The sequence below is a fragment of the Borostomias antarcticus genome, assembly GCF_949987555.1.
Source record: "Borostomias antarcticus genome assembly, chromosome: 13".
Classification (NCBI taxonomy): Eukaryota; Metazoa; Chordata; class Actinopteri; order Stomiiformes; family Stomiidae; genus Borostomias; species Borostomias antarcticus.
In genome coordinates, this window is record NC_140246.1 from 6,035,768 (window position 1) to 6,055,767 (window position 20,000).

The 20,000-nt window shown below is 49.1% G+C and overlaps 1 protein-coding gene across 1 annotated transcript in view; it reads left to right on the forward strand.

The window, feature by feature from the left end:
• The window catches only part of kcnd2 (potassium voltage-gated channel, Shal-related subfamily, member 2), a gene marked incomplete at both ends in the record, with an annotated part of 124,659 nt that overhangs the window by 101,943 nt on the left and 2,716 nt on the right, over positions 1–20,000 (forward strand). The window contains 3 exons of the mRNA XM_084447930.1: positions 14,149–14,311; positions 15,623–15,721; positions 18,924–18,998. Of these exons, the coding sequence (XP_084304056.1) occupies positions 14,149–14,311; positions 15,623–15,721; positions 18,924–18,998 (337 nt within the window). The remainder of the gene's footprint in view (positions 1–14,148; positions 14,312–15,622; positions 15,722–18,923; positions 18,999–20,000) is intronic.

Sequence of the window (20,000 nt, forward strand, 5' to 3'; positions counted from 1 at the left end):
TAATGTTTGTGATGTGACAGGAGTGTGGTTATTAGACTGTAATCTCGCTGATTTGTTAGTGTGTGTGTGTGTGTGTGTGTGTGTGTGTGTGTGTGTGTGTGTGTGTGTGCGTGCGTGCGCGGGCATACTGCATACTGCATTGGGTTGCGTTGGCTTTAATGATGGAAGGACACCTGTATGTGCTCTGCTGCATGAGCCAGGGGCGAGTGTGTGTGTGTCTGTGTGTGTAAGTGTGTGTGTGTGTGTGTGTGTGTGTGTGTGTGTGTGTGTGTGTGTGTGTGTGTGTGTGTGTGTGTGTGTGTGTGTGTGTGTGAGCGTGTGCTTGTGCATGTGTGCATGTGTGTTTGACGTGGAGAGATGGATGGGGAGCCTGGCAGCTCCAATCTGTTGCTTGAAAAGTTTAAAAATAGATGAATGAATGTCTCTCAGGTGGCCTTTATCAGTGTGTGTGAAAACATGGTGCAAGACAGACCCACAACGTGTGTGTGTGTGTGTGTATATGTGTGTGTGTGTGTATGTATGTGTGTGTGTGTGTGTGTGTGTGTGTGTGTGTGTGTGTGTGTACACTCGTGTGTGTGCGTGCGGGCCTCTAACCTGCCTGCTAGACACACAGTCTCAGGTCCGTTCTCTCTCTGCTTATCGACTTGGAGTATAAGGCTGGTTCAGACTGCAGAGAAAGAGAGAGGGAGAGAGAGAGGGAGAGAGAGAGAGGGAGTGAAAGAGAGGGAGAAAGAGAGGGAGGGAGGGAGATTTTTTTATTTTTTATTTTAAAATAAACGTTTATTTCCAAACACAGGCATGTTTACCCCATTGTCCTTCTCTCACAAGTTAAAAACCCACAATCATACAAGTAACATCCAACCTCAAAATAAAACCCACATCAAAACCCGAGAACCAAGTAGTTTTCCCTCACGGAACAGAGGACCCCCTGCACCCCCCAGATGCGCACAAACCCCTCTATGTTCCCCGTCAGTCAACTCCACCCCGAGTCTAGCTGCCAGCAGCCCCTTCAGCATTAGGACCACATCCTCTGAGCCCCCACCCCTCACACGGTTCTTCCGGGTTTTCCAAATGGCTAATTTGGCCAGCCCCGACAGAAAATTAATCAAAAAATGTACCTCCCTCCTGCTCACACAATAACGTGGGCCATAAATGAAAAGACCAAAAGACCCAAACCCTTAAACCAATCCTGCAGATGACTAAACAAACTAACCAGTCGGACACACTGAACAAAAAGATGCTGAAAACTTTCAGGTTGCGCACAAAAAAGACAGCCGTCCCCCACGCCAGGATCGAGGTGCACCAGATATCTGTTGGTAGCTATGGCCCCATGTACAATCCTCCACTGGAGGTCACCCGTCCGTTTGTCAACGGGGGGTTTGTACAGGGACCGCCAACAGCCCCTCGGAGATGACCCCGTGTCAAAAAACTCAGTCCACCTCGACACCTGCACCCCTGCCAGAGAGCGTAAGTTTAAAACCTTTACACTTATACCATACACCGCCCTCCTCCCCACCATCTCAAAGTCCCCCAACTCCGGGATCTTAAAAGACAGCAGGGCGTTGTTCTCTTCCCGCCACTGCCCCACAGCTGGAGAGACAGCCAGAGAAGGACAAACACACTCATAGTCATCATCCCATTGGTCTGATAGAGTACGGTCTTCAGCATACGCCCTGAGGGCTCCTCGCAGGGAAGCACAGACCTCCTCCACCAGCCTGAGCAGCAGTCTGTAGGACCTGATGTCCACCAGCCTGAGCAGCAGTTTGTAGGACCTGATGTCCACCAGCCTGAGCAGCAGTCTGTAGGACCTGATGTTCACCAGCCTGAGCAGCGGTCTGTAGGACCTGATGTTCACCAGCCTGAGCAGCGGTCTGTAGGACCTGATGTTCACCAGCCTGAGCAGCGGTCTGTAGGACCTGATGTTCACCAGCCTGAGCAGCGGTCTGTAGGACCTGATGTTCACCAGCCTGAGCAGCGGTCTGTAGGACCTGATGTTCACCAGCCTGAGCAGCGGTCTGTAGGACCTGATGTTCACCAGCCTGAGCAGCGGTCTGTAGGACCTGATGTTCACCAGCCTGAGCAGCGGTCTGTAGGACCTAAGGTTCACCAGCCTGAGCAGCGGTCTGTAGGACCTGATGTTCACCAGCCTGAGCAGCGGTCTGTAGGACCTGATGTTCACCAGTCTGAGCAGCAGTCTGTAGGACCTGATGTTCAGCCGATCCATGAGCTGTTGGACAGGTGTCTTCATTAGATGCCCCAGCTTGACGCACCCAGCCTCCCTCAGTCTGGATCTCAGGCTGACAGATGACAGCACCTGAGACATGAGCAGACAGTTCCCGAACAGGGGTTCCTCAAAGAGCCCATCCCAGGAGTCCGCACCGCTCCACGACGAAACTCAAACACCTGCCAGGCCTGCAGCAGCACCGATGGGTAGAAAGGAGTGAGCCCAGTTAAGTCCACCGACTAGGGTTGGAGCAGAAACAGATGTCTATCGTAGCCCAGTCGTCCAGCCCTCCTCAGCAGTGCACAAGCAGTGTCCACCCAAGGCAGGTCCAAGCTGTAAAGCGGTCTCTGAGCCGTCTGTAGTCTGAACGCTGTAACACGAGAGGCGATGTCCACCAGGCCCTGTCCTCCCTCCTGTACCGGCAGGTACAGAGTCGCCGCCCTCAACATTATCATCACACAACAGCGCCACTGGTCTCCAGTTCCGCTGAAGAGCCAAATCTCCTTTCTTGGGGAGAAGTGACAGCCCCGCACACCGACAGGATGCAGGCAACAGTCCCGTCTGAGAACACTCCTGAAGCACCTCCCACAGGTCAGCTCCCAGACACCTCCAGAAGTGTTTATAAAAGTCCAGCGGCGGTCCGTCCAGCCCGGGGGATTTTCCATCAGCTATCTGACCCACAGCAGCAGTGAGCTCCTCCAGAGAGAGGGAGGGAGGGGAGAGAGAAAGAGGGAGAGAGAGGGAGGGAGTGAGAGAGAGAGAGGGAGCAAGAGAGAGGGAGTGAGAGAGAAAGAGAGGGAGAGAGAGGGAGTGAGTGAGAGAGAAAGAGAGGGAGCGAGGGACAGAGAGGGAGTGAGAGAGAAAGAGAGGGAGCGAGGGAGAGAGAGGGAGTGAGAGAAAGAGAGGAAGCAAGAGAGAGAGGGAGTGAGAGAGAAAGAGAGGGAGCGAGGGAGTGAGAGAGAAAGAGAGGGAGCGAGGGAGAGAGAGAGGGAGCGAGGGAGAGAGAGGGAGTGAGAGAGAGAGGGAGGGAGAGAGAAAGAGAGGGAGCGAGGGAGAGAGAGGGAGTGAGAGAGAAAGAGAGGTAGCGAGGGAGAGAGAGGGAGTGAGAGAGAACGAGAGGGAGCGAGGGAGAAAGAGAGAGTGAGAGAGAAAGAGAGGTAGCGAGGGAGAGAGAGGGAGTGAGAGAGAAAGAGAGGGAGCGAGGGAGAGAGAGAGAGAGGGAGCGAGAGAGGGAGAGAGGGAGCGAGAGAGGAAGAGAGGGAGCAAGAGAGAGAGAGGGAGTGAGAGAGGAAGAGAGGGAGCGAGGGAGAGAGGGAGCAAGGGAGAGAGGGAGCAAGGGAGAGAGGGAGTGGGAGAGAGAGAGGGAGTGAGAGAGAAGCTATGGATCCGTCCTTCAGGGTTGAAGGCGGCTCGTTCGGCTCAGTCAGCGTGTCTAAGCGTGACTCGCCCTCTAACTCCCGCCTCTTCTGCGACCCCTGGAACGGTGGATTCCTGGATAACATGAAGAAGAGGAAACCACATTCAGAAAGAAAAACAGGAGTCTCTCTCTCTCTCTTTCCCCTTCGGACAGCTGATGATCACGCTGTCTGGGTGTGGCCTGTAGGCATGGTAAATGGTAAATGGACTGCACTTATATAGCGCTTTTCCACCTTAGCGGCACTCAAAGCGCTTTACAATGGCCTCTCATTCACCCATTCACACACACATTCACACACCAATGGAGGCAGCTGCCATGCAAGGTGCTAACCTGCTAATTGGGAGCAATTTGGGGTTAAGTGTCTTGCTCAAGGACACTTCGACGTGTGGACAGTCGGAGCTGGGATTCGAACCGCTGACCCTTTGATCGTTGAACGACCCGCTCAACCAACTGAGCTACAGCCGCCCCAAGGCATAGAGGAGACTCATAGAGGAAGGAAGAAAGGAAAGAAGGAATGAAGGAAGGAAGCAAGCAATAAAGGGATCGATTGAAATGAATATGTGGTTCTAGTGTAGAAGATGTGGTTCTAGTGTAGAATATGTGGTTGTAGTGTAGAATATGTGTTCATATTGGAATATGTGGTTCTAGTGTAGAATATGTGGTCGTAGTGTACAATATCTAGTTCTAGTGTAGAATGTGGTTCTAGTGTAGAATGTGTAGTTCTAATGCAAGACGTGGTTGTAGTGTAGAATATGTGGTTCTAGTGTACAATATATGTTCATAGTGTAGAATATGTGGTTCTAGTGTAGAAGATGTGGTTCTAGTGTATACTATGTGGTTGTAGTGTAGAATATGTGTTCATAGTGGAATATGTGGTTCTAGTGTAGAATATGTGGTCGTAGTGTAGAATATGTGGTTCTAGTGAAGAATATGTGGTTCTAGTGTAGAATATGTGGCCGTAGTGTAGAATATGTGGTTCTAGTGTAGAATATGTGGTTCTAGTGTATGAATATGGAGTTCCGACTCCTTCCTTCTGTTCTCCCTCCCGGTGAACTGTTACCGGTCCATCCAGCTCCAAAGACGAGCCACCATATGTCGTCTTTTACAGCTGCTTATAACTGTAGCATCAGTCTATTACAGCTGCTTATAACTGTAGTTTCAGTCTATTGCAACTGTTAATATCTGTAGCATCAGTCTGTTACAGCTGTTAATAACTGTAGCGTCAGTCTGTTATAGTTGTTAATAACCTTAGTGTCAGTCTGTTACAGCTGTTAACTGTAGCGTCAGTCTGTTACAGCTGTTAATAACCTTAGTGTCAGTCTGTTACAGCTGTTAACTGTAGCGTCAGTCTGTTACAGCTGTTAATAACTAGCGTCAGTCTGTTACAGCTGTTAATAACTAGCGTCAGTCTGTTACAGCTGTTAATAACTAGCGTCAGTCTGTTACAGCTGTTAATAACTAGCGTCAGTCTGTTACAGCTGTTAATAACTAGCGTCAGTCTGTTACAGCTGTTTATAAATTGCGTCAGTCTGTTACAGCTGTTAATAACTAGCGTCAGTCTGTTACAGCTGACTCGCCCTCTAACTCCCGCCTCTTCTGCGACCCCTGGAACGGTGGATTCCTGGATAACATGAAGAAGAGGAAACCACATTCAGAAAGAAAAACAGGAGTCTCTCTCTCTCTCTTTCCCCTTCGGACAGCTGATGATCACGCTGTCTGGGTGTGGCCTGTAGGCATGGTAAATGGTAAATGGACTGCACTTATATAGCGCTTTTCCACCTTAGCGGCACTCAAAGCGCTTTACAATGGCCTCTCATTCACCCATTCACACACACATTCACACACCAATGGAGGCAGCTGCCATGCAAGGTGCTAACCTGCTAATTGGGAGCAATTTGGGGTTAAGTGTCTTGCTCAAGGACACTTCGACGTGTGGACAGTCGGAGCTGGGATTCGAACCGCTGATCCTTTGATCGTTGAACGACCCGCTCAACCAACTGAGCTACAGCCGCCCCAAGGCATAGAGGAGACTCATAGAGGAAGGAAGAAAGGAAAGAAGGAATGAAGGAAGGAAGCAAGCAATAAAGGGATCGATTGAAATGAATATGTGGTTCTAGTGTAGAAGATGTGGTTCTAGTGTAGAATATGTGGTTGTAGTGTAGAATATGTGTTCATATTGGAATATGTGGTTCTAGTGTAGAATATGTGGTCGTAGTGTACAATATCTAGTTCTAGTGTAGAATGTGGTTCTAGTGTAGAATGTGTAGTTCTAATGCAAGACGTGGTTGTAGTGTAGAATATGTGGTTCTAGTGTACAATATATGTTCATAGTGTAGAATATGTGGTTCTAGTGTAGAAGATGTGGTTCTAGTGTATACTATGTGGTTGTAGTGTAGAATATGTGTTCATAGTGGAATATGTGGTTCTAGTGTAGAATATGTGGTCGTAGTGTAGAATATGTGGTTCTAGTGAAGAATATGTGGTTCTAGTGTAGAATATGTGGCCGTAGTGTAGAATATGTGGTTCTAGTGTAGAATATGTGGTTCTAGTGTATGAATATGGAGTTCCGACTCCTTCCTTCTGTTCTCCCTCCCGGTGAACTGTTACCGGTCCATCCAGCTCCAAAGACGAGCCACCATATGTCGTCTTTTACAGCTGCTTATAACTGTAGCATCAGTCTATTACAGCTGCTTATAACTGTAGTTTCAGTCTATTGCAACTGTTAATATCTGTAGCATCAGTCTGTTACAGCTGTTAATAACTGTAGCGTCAGTCTGTTATAGTTGTTAATAACCTTAGTGTCAGTCTGTTACAGCTGTTAACTGTAGCGTCAGTCTGTTACAGCTGTTAATAACCTTAGTGTCAGTCTGTTACAGCTGTTAACTGTAGCGTCAGTCTGTTACAGCTGTTAATAACTAGCGTCAGTCTGTTACAGCTGTTAATAACTAGCGTCAGTCTGTTACAGCTGTTAATAACTAGCGTCAGTCTGTTACAGCTGTTAATAACTAGCGTCAGTCTGTTACAGCTGTTAATAACTAGCGTCAGTCTGTTACAGCTGTTTATAAATTGCGTCAGTCTGTTACAGCTGTTAATAACTAGCGTCAGTCTGTTACAGCTGTTAACTGTAGCATCAGTCTGTTACAGCTGTTAATAACTGTAGTGTCAGTCTGTTACAGCTGTTAATAACTAGCGTCAGTCTGTTACAGCTGTTAACTGTAGTGTCAGTCTGTTACAGCTGTTAATAACTGTAGCATCAGTCTGTTACAGCTGTTAATAACTAGCGTCAGTCTGTTACAGCTGTTAATAACTGTAGCGTCCTCTCTGCCCTTCTCCAGGTTCGTTCTCCTCATCACAGTTTGGATTAGTCATTACCACGCCTGGCTGGTGAACAGTTCTTATCTCTAGACACACGAGCGAACACACACACACACACACACACAACTTTGTGGGAACACACACACACCGAATCATTGCAGCACACTCTTGTGCCCACAAACCCACTCACTCATGGATGATGTGCACGCACACACACACACACACACACACATTGTGCACCATATATAATCTATAATGAATGTAATTATGATCTATAATGAATGTGATTTCTCATTAGGCTAGATGTTTTATACATCCCATGCGCTTCATGTGTTTGCTCGTGTGTGTGTGGGGGGGGGGGGGGGGGGATAGAGAATTCAATGGATGAGGGGGCCTACAGGCTTTACTGCTTGTCTTCTAATGGCCTTGACAGGGCAGAGAGAGAGAGAGAGGGAGGGAGAGAAAGAGAGAGGGGGGGGAGGGAGTGAGGGAGGGAGTGAGGTGGTGTGTCGGGGGATTATAAATGATTCACTCAAACCAACGTTGAACGCTACATGGATCCCGTTTATGAAACGTTAAACACCCCGCGGACACGTTAATGTACTACCAGGTAGAAGACACACACAGTCTACACACTAGTACACACTGCACACACACACACACACACACACACACACACACACACTGTACACTACACACACAGAGACACATTTGCCATGGATAAGCTCATGCCCTGTCTGTGTGTGTGTGTGTGTGTGTGTGTGTGTGTGTGTGTGTGTGTGCGTGCGCGCACATGCCAGTGTCATAAAGTGTGCCCAAGGGATTGGGTTAAGCAGAGAGAGTCAAGGTTGCCCACGAAGTCAAGTTATGTAAGCACAGTTGTGAGGGCTATTTGAAGCTCTCTACAGAATTGAAAGAGGGAAGAATAAGAAAAAAACTAAGATCAAAGCAAAGCACTTTGTTAGGTTGGTCGAGCGGTCATGGAGGCGAATGAGGAGGAGCAGAGTCCAGGTGACGTTCCAAAATGTCAAGAGTTTATTTTTATTTTTAAAAAAAATTGCCTTTTTCTTTTAAAAACACCGTGGTACAAACAACCCACATCTGCCAGTCCCAGTTACAGCACAACTGAGCCCTTATATAGGAGGAGCAGACAATTAACCTGCTGGCACATACCAATTACACAGGTTCCTTGCATACTTTAAACCCAACAGATAATACATATTTACCTACAACTAAGTACCAAAATATACACATGATCTTTATAAATATATACCCCCCCAACTATCACAAACAACCCCCATACATACTTTACCAAAAATAGATATAATTAAATAGTAAGGATAAACTCCCCCCCTACCCACTTCCCACTTGATCTTAACCCTCCCGGAACTATAAATAGGTGTGCGAGCCCCCGGGGAACTATTTGCTCGTCGGACACCCTGAGAGGAGGAGAAGAGGCAGCGGTTAGTTTAGGCATATACACATGACTGTTCAATTAAATGTAAAGATTCTCATTCAGTCCTACTTCCAATTACTACATTGAGTCAAATCAATGTGCACCATGTTTCTGTTCCCAGACAGAGACAACCGATGAGGCAGGAGCCCAGTGTCTGCGCTGCAATGACAGCGAAGACAACCGCAACCAGTCAAACAATCAATCAATAAATATAAATATGTTCCTAAAATGACTGTCTATTTTCCCTGTACCTATGTGCCAAGCCATGTGCAAAATAAGCATGTCAATTAATCTCATTCACCAGTGCTTTAGCCCTACACAGTTCCAATCAATAATCAGAATGTTCCAGCTCTCTAGTAACGGCAGCTCGCCGTTACACACTCAAATGAAATCTCTTCCGGGTCACAGAGCAGAAAAAAAGCGTTAGAGCCCCAATTATGAGTGGAGCTGGAAATCATTTTTGTTCTCCTATGTTTTTTCAGACACACAATGTAGCCTCCACATCTGTTTACCACTCAGTGAATCAAATTACGCAAACATCAAACAGATGTTTTACTCTTTTTTTTTTCATTTTCATGTACATGCGTGTAAATCATTGTCAATTAGTTTTGTTTGTGTGTGTGCAGGCGTTTGTGTGTATGTGTGTGTGTGTGTGCATTTGCGTGCATGATTGTGTGTTTGTAAGGACATTTGTTTATTTGTGTGTGTGTGTGTGTGTGTGTGTGTGTGTGTGTGTGTGTGTGTGTGTGTGTGAGTGCGTGCGCATGTGCATTAATATTTGTGTGTGCACGTTTTTTTGTGTGTGTGTATGCATGCATATTTTTGTGTGTGTACGTTTGTTTGTTTGTGTGTGTGGGTGAGAGTGTGTGTGTGTGTGTGTCTGGGCTGTTCTGGATATTAATCGTACATCATAGTGCATACAGCAATACAGATCATGGTCCATAAAGCACCAAGTGAGTGGGAATGTGTGCGTGCGTGTGTGCGTGCGTGCGTGCGTGTGTGTGTTTTACAAGCCGATTCATTCCTATTTGTAACTGAGGAGATAAGGGCCTTGGTACTCTCCTTCTATTGTGAACTTCATTGTACCTCACTGCTAGTTCAGCTATCCCTCATCGCACCCTATAGTGTTAGTATGGTATGTTCATGTATATTTCTATAGTGTTAGTATGGTATGTTCATGTATATTTCTATAGTGTTAGTATGGAATGTACCTGGACATGACACAGCACATGTCCCTTAAAACATGACACAGCACATGTCCCTTAAAACATGACACAGCACATGTACTGTATATAAACATGACACAGCACATGTACCTAGACATGACAGCACATGTGCCTTACTAAACACAGCTCATCTCTGTCCATCTCTCCATTCCCTAGAAACACAAGTCAAATCTTACAGCACAACCTGTATAGTCATACTCAGCAAATCCTCCGGTGGATTTATTATTCTAAAAACTATTTTTGTGATTTCCCTACAGAACCGATTATCAGTTTATGTGAACAGAGCAGAAATTGTCTCCAATATTCGAGGTGCTAAAGTGTTTTTTTGGTGAGTCATTTATTCTGCTCCGGCGTGATATGATTCTATATCTCTCTGCCTACGAGCGTCTTTTAATGAAGCCATTATGAGGAGAATGGTCGAACGTCCGCCGCCACGCCTAACGGAGAGAGGGAGACGCGGGCGGACGGTTAGAGCGTCTGACCGATGACCGAAAGGCCACTTGACGATCGCCTCCGTTGCCTACAGTTGTGTATTACAGTGATTACATTACATTACAGTAATTTAGCAGAGGCTGTTATCCAAAGCGATTTACAATCATTGCATTTAACGTAGGTAGTACTACTGGGGCGGCTGTGGCTCAGGAGGTAGAGCGGGTCGTCCGATGATCGTAGGGTCGGCGGTTCAAATCCGGGCTCCTCCCGTCCACATGTCGAAGTGTCCTCGGGCAAGACGCTAAACCCCGAATTGCTCCCAATGAGCAGGCTAGCATCTTCCATGGCAACTGGCCGCCATTGGTGTGTGAATGTGTGTGAGAATGGGTGAATTTGAGAGGCCATTGTGGAGCACTTTGGATAAAAGCGTTATAAGAGCAGTCCATTTACCATCACCATTTATTACTATTCGCCAGAAGACACAAGTGCATCTCCTTTCTTAGTCAGCAAGTGCTTAAGAGCACAATCTAGTGCTGAAGCCAAAGTAGTTGCAAATGTAGCAAAATATAAATACAATAGGTGCTTAAGAGGGAGGCTTGTGGTAGTACTTCTTGAAGAGGTGAGTTTTGAGCCTGCAGTGAAAGACAGGCAGCGACTCTGCTGTCCTGACATCAGTGGGCAGTTCATTCAACCACTGTGGGACCAGGACAGAAGTGTAGGAGGACTACAGTGTACGGACGGATTGTTGAGAGAGGGCTAAAGGATCCACTGGAGAAGTTTGAGTTTGTGTTCTTCCTTTCGTTTCCTTACTACTCTTTTGAAGACTAGTCCTCCATTCCTCTTTCACCTTCTGTGTCCCAGACGGTCTCCGTCCTGGACAGAGTTCAGACGCACGTCTCCAGCCTCGGCCGAGAACATTGGCAGACTGGGGTTAATGACCCGTTTCCCCTCCTCTCCCACTGATTGGCTGGCGACTGCGCCGCCCGTATTCAAGGTGATGGGGCAAACTCTGTGTCAGTGAGTGATGGCTCTTGTCTCTGCGCTCTTAAGCCTTGAGCCACAGCTCCTACTAACCCGCCCAGGGGAAATTGAATGAGATTCCATGACCTTGCAGGTATGTGTGTGTGTGTGTGTGTGTTTGTGTGCGTGTGCTTCATTTGTGCATGTGTGTCTGTGCGTGTTTCTGTGTGTTTTTTCTGTGTGTGTGTGTGTGTGTGTGTGTGTGTGTGCGCGTGCGTGCGTGCGTGCGTGCTTGTGTAATGGATTTTAACTGATCTAGTCAAAAAAGGATTTGCCAAGATTCGCTCAAACAGGTTAAGTCTGGTTTATTGAGAAAACATACGAGCGCAAGGACTTTAGGACAACGCACATGAGTGGTTTATCCAAAGCCCCGCTGCCTGGTGTTGCGCAGCCTTATATTCAAGCAAAACACAGGTATGGCGCTTCCAGGATGTGATTGGCTAACCCATTGTACGTCATATTAAATGGCAGGCGTCATCAACAGTGGTCGAGAATACAGACACGTGACATGAGAAAAGGCGGTAATTTCTTGAAGGGACAAAGGATGGTTATTCTGGAGTAGACAACGTCTAGGTGTTTTGACCTCCTGGAGGTCATCCTGTCATGAATTAGGTTAGCACAGCTATGTGAAAGGTTGAGGGAGGTGGTGAATTACAAAAGGAGGTGATGAAACTATAATTTCTATGACAATTGCGTGTGTGCATGCGTGTGTGTGTGTAGGTGTGTGTGCGTCCCATCATTAGTCCACAGCATCTAATTTTGGTCTCATTCATTCTCTCTTCTCTCTCTCTCTCATTCACTCGCTCTCACTCACTCTCTCTCACACACACACACACACACACACACACACACACACACACACACACACATATGTAATCAAACAATGTCACCCACACATCCTCTTTGTGGTGTGCTCTACTATATATTGCTATTGTGTACCCATGTGACAGTGCCCCTCAACAGTGTGTGTGCGTGTGTGTGTGTGTATATACTGTATATATGAGGGTGTTTGTGTATGTGTGCGCGCACAGACACACTCTCACATAAGCACACAGTGTCATCCACAAACCCTTTCCTTTGTGTAGTCATGCCTGTGACGATGTCCTTCAGCAGAAAATGTGTGTGTGTGCATGTGTTTGTGTTTACCCTAGTGTGTGTCTGCCTCATTAAAACAGCCACGCACACAGCTCACTCTGTCCCACTCACATCTCCCCTTGTCCTGCTCATCCGCCTCCCCTCATCCATCTCCCCTCATCATCCTCTCCTCTCCTCAAGGTCGAAAAGGTTAATTTGCTCACTGTCATATTTAATTGCGACAGACAGAGAGAGAGAGAGATGAGGGACAGAGAGATTACAGCGAGCGTAGTATCACACACACAAAAGTACAGTACACGCGCACACACGTACAGTCAGGCACACAATCATACACTCTCTACACACTCTCTTATATCCACACACACACACACACACACAATGTGGGCCGCGCTATCTGACATATCAGCCTCATCCTCAGAGCTTTGAAGGCCAACCCTGGGTGTTCATCGTAGGCAGGTAATCAAGCATTAGTCATTCATTATGTACAGGAGAGATTATCTGTGTGTGTGTGTGTGTGTGGGGGGGGGCCAGCCTCTCGCAGCTCTCTGATTAGCGCAGCCTGAGGTGAGGGGAGGGCTCATGAGGCGCCAGGGAGAGGAGAGAAGGACAGAGCCCCCGCTCCAATGACTGTGTCTCTCTTTCACTCTATCTCTCTCTCCCTCTCTCTCTCTCTCCCCCTCTCTCTCTCTCTTCCTCCCTCTCTCTGTCCCCGTGTCACCTTGTGACATACTTTCTCTCTTATACATCATCTCTCTTTCTCGCTCTCTCTTTCTCTCTCAGTGTGGTTAATTACAGAAGTCTAATGGGAGAAGTTGAGTGTGTGTGTGTGTGTGTGTGTGTGTGTGTGTGTGTGCGTGTGTGTGTGTGCGTGTGTGTGTGTGTGTGCGTGTGTGTGCGTGCGTGTGTGCGTGCGTGCGTGTGTGTTTGTAATTACGGTGGAATCTTTAATGTGCTGGGCTGGTGAGTGCTGTAACTCATCTCTGTAATTTAATTATAGTCACAAGAAGACAACCCCTCCCCCCCTTCCCCTCCATACTCATACACCTTGTGTGGGGGGGGGGGGGGGGCGTCAGAGGCGTCCCACAGTGATGACGTCACTCCTCCGAATGGCTTTCATCTGTGCGGCGTGACGTATCCGTGCAAACAGTTTGTGTGCTCGCGCACGTGTGCATTCGTTTGGTGTGCATGAACGTGCCAGTGCAGACAAGCGCGTGTTGCATGTTCAATAGCAGGTGTTTCTGAGAGTGTAGTATCGTACCTTAAAGTAAATCCTTCCAGCAACAGCACATTGTCACCACACTGGAGAGACGCACAGAGAGATACCCAGACACTCTGGCTCTGTATTAATATATGCATCTTTTCATATATGCACCATCTTTGTGACGATCATCTTCAATGTCACTTCAGAGGCCTGCTCACAGTCTCTCTAACTCTGTCTGTAAGTAGGCTGACTCTATAGAACCCTCCGGAAAAGAAACTTACACACACACGCACGCACACATGTGAGGCGGCAGGAGATAACCACACTTGGAAGTGTTATTCTTCTTTTGGGCTTACTAATGGACTTCCTTCAGAAGGTTTTTTTATTTTATTTTATTTTTTCTTAATATATTTACAGGGGGTGAAATGCATTAAGGCCATGCTTTAACGCAAGCATAAAAGATGTCATAAAAGGAGCCATAATCGTAATGCTGAGCGTAATGTCCCCCCACCGGTTGCGGGGAGTGCAGTAGCACGAGGGGGGGGGGGGGGTGGCTGCGCTCTCCGTGGCTCTCTGGCGCCTCCGAGTGGCCGATTGAGTAACTGCACCTGCGTCGCCTCAGCCAAACCTGAGGTGTGTGTGCGTGCGTTAGTGTGTGTGTGTGTAACCAGTGTTCGGGTTGAGTATGTGTCGAGTCAGGTCCTAACCTCTCTCTCTCTCTCTCTCTCTCCCTCCCTCCCTCTCTCTGGGTTTTCTCCTCAGATATGGAGACATGGTGCCTAAGACCATCGTGGGGAAGGTGTTCGGCTCCATCTGCTCCCTGAGCGGCGTGCTGGTCATCGCCCTGCCCGTGCCTGTCATCGTCTCCAACTTCAGCCGCATCTACCACCAGAGCCAGCGGTCGGAGAAGAGGCGCGCCCAGAAGGTACCATCCCTCCATCCCTCCCTCCCTCCCTCTCTCCCTCTCCGAGCCCATGACCCCATGGTGCACCCAACCCCAACCCCCCGATCCCACCAACACCACTAAGGTCACGACCCCCAACCCTCTGAGGGGCTGTTTGAGGTCATGACAGTATCTTGTCATTGTGTCGCAGATGTGTCGCAGGATAGGCTATAGAACACGCACAAACACACACACGCGCGCATTGGCGGACACACACACACACACACACCAGCGGAAAGGAGGGGTGAGGAGAACAGGAGGAGGGTGCAGAGAGAGACTGGTTCTGCCGTTTAGAGGTCACACACAAGCACTGGGTGACGAAAGCTCGAACGCAAGGTCACCTCTGAGAATACTAGCTTGCTAGATGTGTTTATGGAACGTGCGACTGTGTGAGGAGTTTTGGGACAGTGTGTGTGCGTGCGTGTATGTGCGTGCGTGTGTGTGTTTGAGACTTACCTGAAGACCGCATTCTTCACCCCTTCTCCCTACTACTCCACATTGTCGTTAGCCTAGCACGCTAGCACGGACACAGTCTGTCACAATATGAATGGAAAATGACGAACACACACACACACACACACGTCTGCGAGCATACCACACACATACCACACACATACATGTCATATCACATAACATAACACATTATCTGGCCCCCCAGCTTCCAATTTAGAGAGCTTAGTCAACTCAGTACTCCAGGGATATACAGAGAGAGAGGGAGGGAGGGAGGGAGGGAGGGAGGGAGGGAGAGAGAGAGAGAGAGAGAGAGAGAGAGAGAGAGACAGATAACTCTATCCCCTCTTGTGCGTCCAGTGTATTGCTCCCTCCCAAGAACAACAATCTGTTTTTCCAGTTAGGCAGAAGGCTGTTCTGGACTGTGATGGAAACATAACTGTTAGAGGAAAACACAGGGAAAGAAAGAGCGCTACTCAAACTGTGTGTGTGTGTGTGTGTGTGTGTGTGTGTGTGTGTGTGTGTGTGTGTGTGTGTGTGTGTGTGTGTGTGCGTGTGCGTGCGAGCGAGCGAGCGTGTGTGTTTCTCTGTGGATAACAAACTCTATCCTCCTCCATAAATTTCGATAGGGGCGTCTGATTTGTCGGACTGGGTTCCTGGGTTTCCATGTGTCAAAAGCATTGTTCCTCTGCTGCTATTTCTATAGTGCTATAGTGGTGCAACTGAGGTGTCGCGGTTAAGAGGCACACACACACACACACACACACACACACACACTTACACACACACACACTTACACACACAGGCAGGCTAAACCGGACATGTGTGTTTGTTCACGAACAGAAAACCAGGCTTGCTAGAATTCACGCCAAGAGGAGTGGAGGGGCTAACGCTTATTTGCAGTACAAACGCAACGGGCTCCATGGCCACCCGGACGAGGAGGTAACCGTGGAAATGCTGCCGTCGTCGTCGGTTACCGCTGCCGGTGTTTCTTTACTCTTTTTTTTTTTTCTCCCCCCCCCGAGCCGTGCCATGCCAGGTTGGTGCATGCTGGGAGCCCCCCCCCCCACTACCACTCTCTCTCTCACTCTCTCTCTCTATGTAACCCAGCTTCACTACAACGGCTGTGTGGCCACAGCATCAAATCACTTCTCTCTCTCTCTCTCTCCCTCTCTCTCTCCCTCTCTCCCTCTCCCTCTCTCTCTCTCTCCCTCCTCTGCCTTCTTCTCTCTCTCCCTCCTCCTCTCTCTCTCTCCCTCCTCCTCTCTCTATTTCCCTCCCCCTCTCTCTCCCTCCTCCTTCTCTCTCTCTCTCCCACCTCCTCCTTTTCTCTCTCTCCCTCTCTCTCCCTCCTCTGCCTTCTTCTCTCGCCCTCTCTCTCCCCTCCTCCTTCTCTCTCTTTCCCTCCCCCTCTCTCCCCCTCCTCCTCTCTTTCTTTGTCTCTCTTCCTCCTCCTCCTTCTCTCTCCCCCTCCTCCTCCTTCTCTCTTTCTCTCTCTCTCTCTCCCTCCTCCTCCTTCTCTCTCTCCCTCACCTCCTCTCTCTCTCTCCCCTCCAGGTCCCGCCCTCCACTGGAGCAGCTCATACAGCCTGCCCCCGCCCTCTCACTTCTACCAGTGCCCCCACCCCACCCCGCCACCGTGTGGCGCGTCCCGGGGGCGGGTGTCTGAGGCGCCGTCGCCCCCCACTCCCCCCCCCGAACTGGCGGGGGAAAAAGCCCCCTCTCCCACAGCCGCCCTCCACCTCAACTACTACTTCTCCTGATTCTCTCCTCCTGCTCTGTTTTTCCTTCTCCTGACGCTTCTTCTCCTTCTTCTTCTTCTCCTCGTCCTCCTCCTCCATGCGTTTTCCTTGTTTCTAACATGCACTTCGGAACGCCGCCCCCCCTCCCTCCCGGACCCGGACGATGCTCGCTCCGTCTCTCCCTCCCTCCGTCTCTCTCTCTCTCTCTCTCTCTCTCTCTCCTCATGACGCCATCGGAACGCATCACGGAACCCATCACATGGAGAAATGAGCTGCATGTCCTGAGCCAGCGACGCCACGCACGGGGGAGGGGGGGGGGGGGGGGGGATGGATTGGTGGGCGGGGGGGGGGGGATGGATTGGTGGGCGGGTGGGGGCGGGACGGGCGGAGTCAAAGTGACGCAGAGCCGGGGTGGGGAGCGGGGGGGGGGGAGTCAGCAGAGCCGATGGAAAACAAAAGCTCCAGAGTTCCGTCTGAATTTTTGGGGGGGAGTTCTAAATTCCCCCCCGATAGTACACTAAGACCGAGAGGCTCCTTGTTGGTGGCCCAACCGCCGACCCCCCTCCCCCCCGCCAACTGCGTTACATTGAACCCCGCCCGCAGTGAACAAACCTCTTCGGGGTCAAATGAGGCTCAAGTCAACACACTGGCACTCACGCATGCGAACCAACGACAACACCCATACGCAACACAACCCCGCCCAACACCTGTGGGGTTGTCTTTACTGTTGAGAGGACTGAGTCTGGACCTCTGAGCGATCCCGTCTCTGACCGCAGGAGACCGCTGAGCCGTGGGGCGGGGCTGGGTAGGGGGGTGGGACAGGGTGGGGGTGGGGGTGGCCGGGGTTTCGAGGAGATGGCGCCGAACGTTCTCGCAACGTCCCTGGACCGCGGTGGAAGGTCCCAGGAACGTTGGGAGAAGGTCTGGCCCTGTGGTCCCTGTGCATTATGTCGAGGTGTGTGTGTGTGTGTCTGTGTGTGTGTGTGTGTGTGTGTGTGCGTTAGTGTTGTCACGATACCAAAATTATGACTTCGATACGATACCTGCCCAAAATATCTCGATACCGAAACGATACCAAGGCGAAAATCTAAAACATAAGGAGAAGTAATGGAATAATAGATGACAGAAAATGGAACTTTAAATTGTTGGCTTTTTTTTTTGTGCTCTGTTCAGTCTTTTTGCATCTTTGCGTCTTTATTATATTTCCTGTAGCTTTCAAACACAGCTGGAAGGGAAGGCTGCCTCGACTGGGTGGTTTGGGATTGTGCTGGCATCTGTTTGTCTGTGTGGGGAGAAATCAATAAATTATGCCTATGTTGTTGCAAACTGTGAGATAATCAGAAGAACTTGAAAAGCTTATTATTATTATTAATTAACCCAGGCCTATATTGAAGCATTTTTGCTATTCCAAATTAAGAGATAATTGTCTCACGGTTAACAGTTATCGGTTAACAGTTATCTCGCTCTAGGAGGTCGGAGCAGGTATTGATTTTTTTTGTCACGTGCGCTAGGCAGAGAGCTAGGCTGCAGCTATGCTAGCTAAAAGTATCATGCTACGGATGAAAATTAGCTTCTCTAGCTATCATCTGGTGCAATAAATGTATTGTGCATTCATACATTCAAACATAAGGTAGCCTAAATATCCTTCGGTTGTATTCAGTACTGGTGTTGCTGTTGTGTGTATCTTATCTTCTATCACATTCGCTAACCTGTCGCTCTTTGAATTCTTTGTGTACTGTAAAAAGTTGGCATGTCTGTCTGCAAGATGCTTTGCCAGGTTGGTCGTATTGGCTCCCTTGGTTTGTATAGATTTGTAGCATCGTTTACAGATGGGCTTTGTAATGTCTGTGGGCTTGCCCTCACTGTCGCCTCTGGAAGCAAAATAATGCCAGATTTCGCTGCGCGCATCAGCTTTATCGACAAGCTGTGGACGGTCGACATTTGTACTTGTAGCCATCTCAGGTTAGACTAGTTAAAACTGTTGCGCTGCTCGCTGCAGAGTGACAGAGCGAGGAGAGAGAGCGCACACACACACACACACACACACACACACACACACACACACACATATACTGCCCCGCGACTCGGGGATCGAGAGAGAAGCAGAGCGCTATAGCCTACAAACAAACACGGCTTCACTGTCGCATGAACGCAACTCAATATATACGGCTCTTATTAAAACACTGTCTTTCTTAAAGTATCAATACTTTAAATTTGGGTATTGTACTGTTTTTGACGACAGAGTATCGCGGTACTTTTCTAGTATCGATACACCGTGCAACACTAGTGTGCGTGTGTGTATGCGTGCATGTGCGTTCATGCTCTTTCGGGAGGGCTAATGATTGTCTGTTTTTTTGTTGTTGCTTGTGCCCATCAAGGCGTCGAAGGAAGCAGGAGTGCAGCTGCTGGTGTGTAAGCCCAACCCCGTCTTCGAGACGCAGCACCACCACCTGCTCCACTGCCTGGAGAAAACTACGGTAAGACCCCCCCAGGGCCTAGCAGAAGACCAAGGTAACCCCCCCCCCCCAGGGCCTAGCAGAAGACCAAGGTAACCCCCCCCCCCCCCCAGGGCCTAGCAGAAGACCAAGGTAACCCCCCCCCCCCCCCAGGGCCTAGCAGAAGACCAAGGTAACCCCCCCCCCCCCCCCCAGGGCCTAGCAGAAGACCAAGGTAACCCCCCCCCCCCCAGGGCCTAGCAGAAGACCAAGGTAACCCCCCCCCCTCCGCCCAGGGCCTAGCAGAAGACCAAGGTAACCCCCCCCCCCCAGGGCCAAGCAGAAGACAGACAGAGACGTAGCGTAGGACAGGATCGAGAGCCGTCGGCCATCTGTGCTGCTGTGACAGAGGGCTGACTCTGAGGCTCTGAAGTGAGAGAGTTAAAGCTTATGGTGCATTCGTTTGTGGTCGGAGCTGGCAAGTCGCAAGTGGCAAAATACCTACCTCCAACCTGTGTGCATTCGAGCTATAGCGAATGATATGATGATGATGTGATATGATATTGACGTCAGCCGGCAACTGGGGGCTGAGAAACATATCCGAATTTGCGACGAGGAAGTGCGAGTTCATGCGGCGTTTTATTTAATCATTCCTAGTAGCAAGTCGCAATTTGCCACCTCCCAGTTATAAACGAACGCACCATTAATGTGTTTGTTTTTTTCTCCAGTTATTTCTCTCTCTCTCTCTCTCTTTCTCTCTCTCTCAATTCAGTTCAATTGGCTTTATTGGCACGAAAGAACAAATGTTCATATTGCCAAAGCAACTGGCACGGTCAAAGGCAGCCAAAATCATGAGGAGCGAATTAATTCTTTTTGAGCCCTCGTAGAGACTCTTGTTACAGGCATTTTGGCCAGGATTACTATTGACTTATAGGAGCTGATTTTAAAGATGAAGTGAACAAACTGTAACGGAGGATCGGTCTGGCCAGGACACTAGCCAGCTGGTTCAATCTGGAGGGGAAGAACAGGCTGTCAGCATTGAGA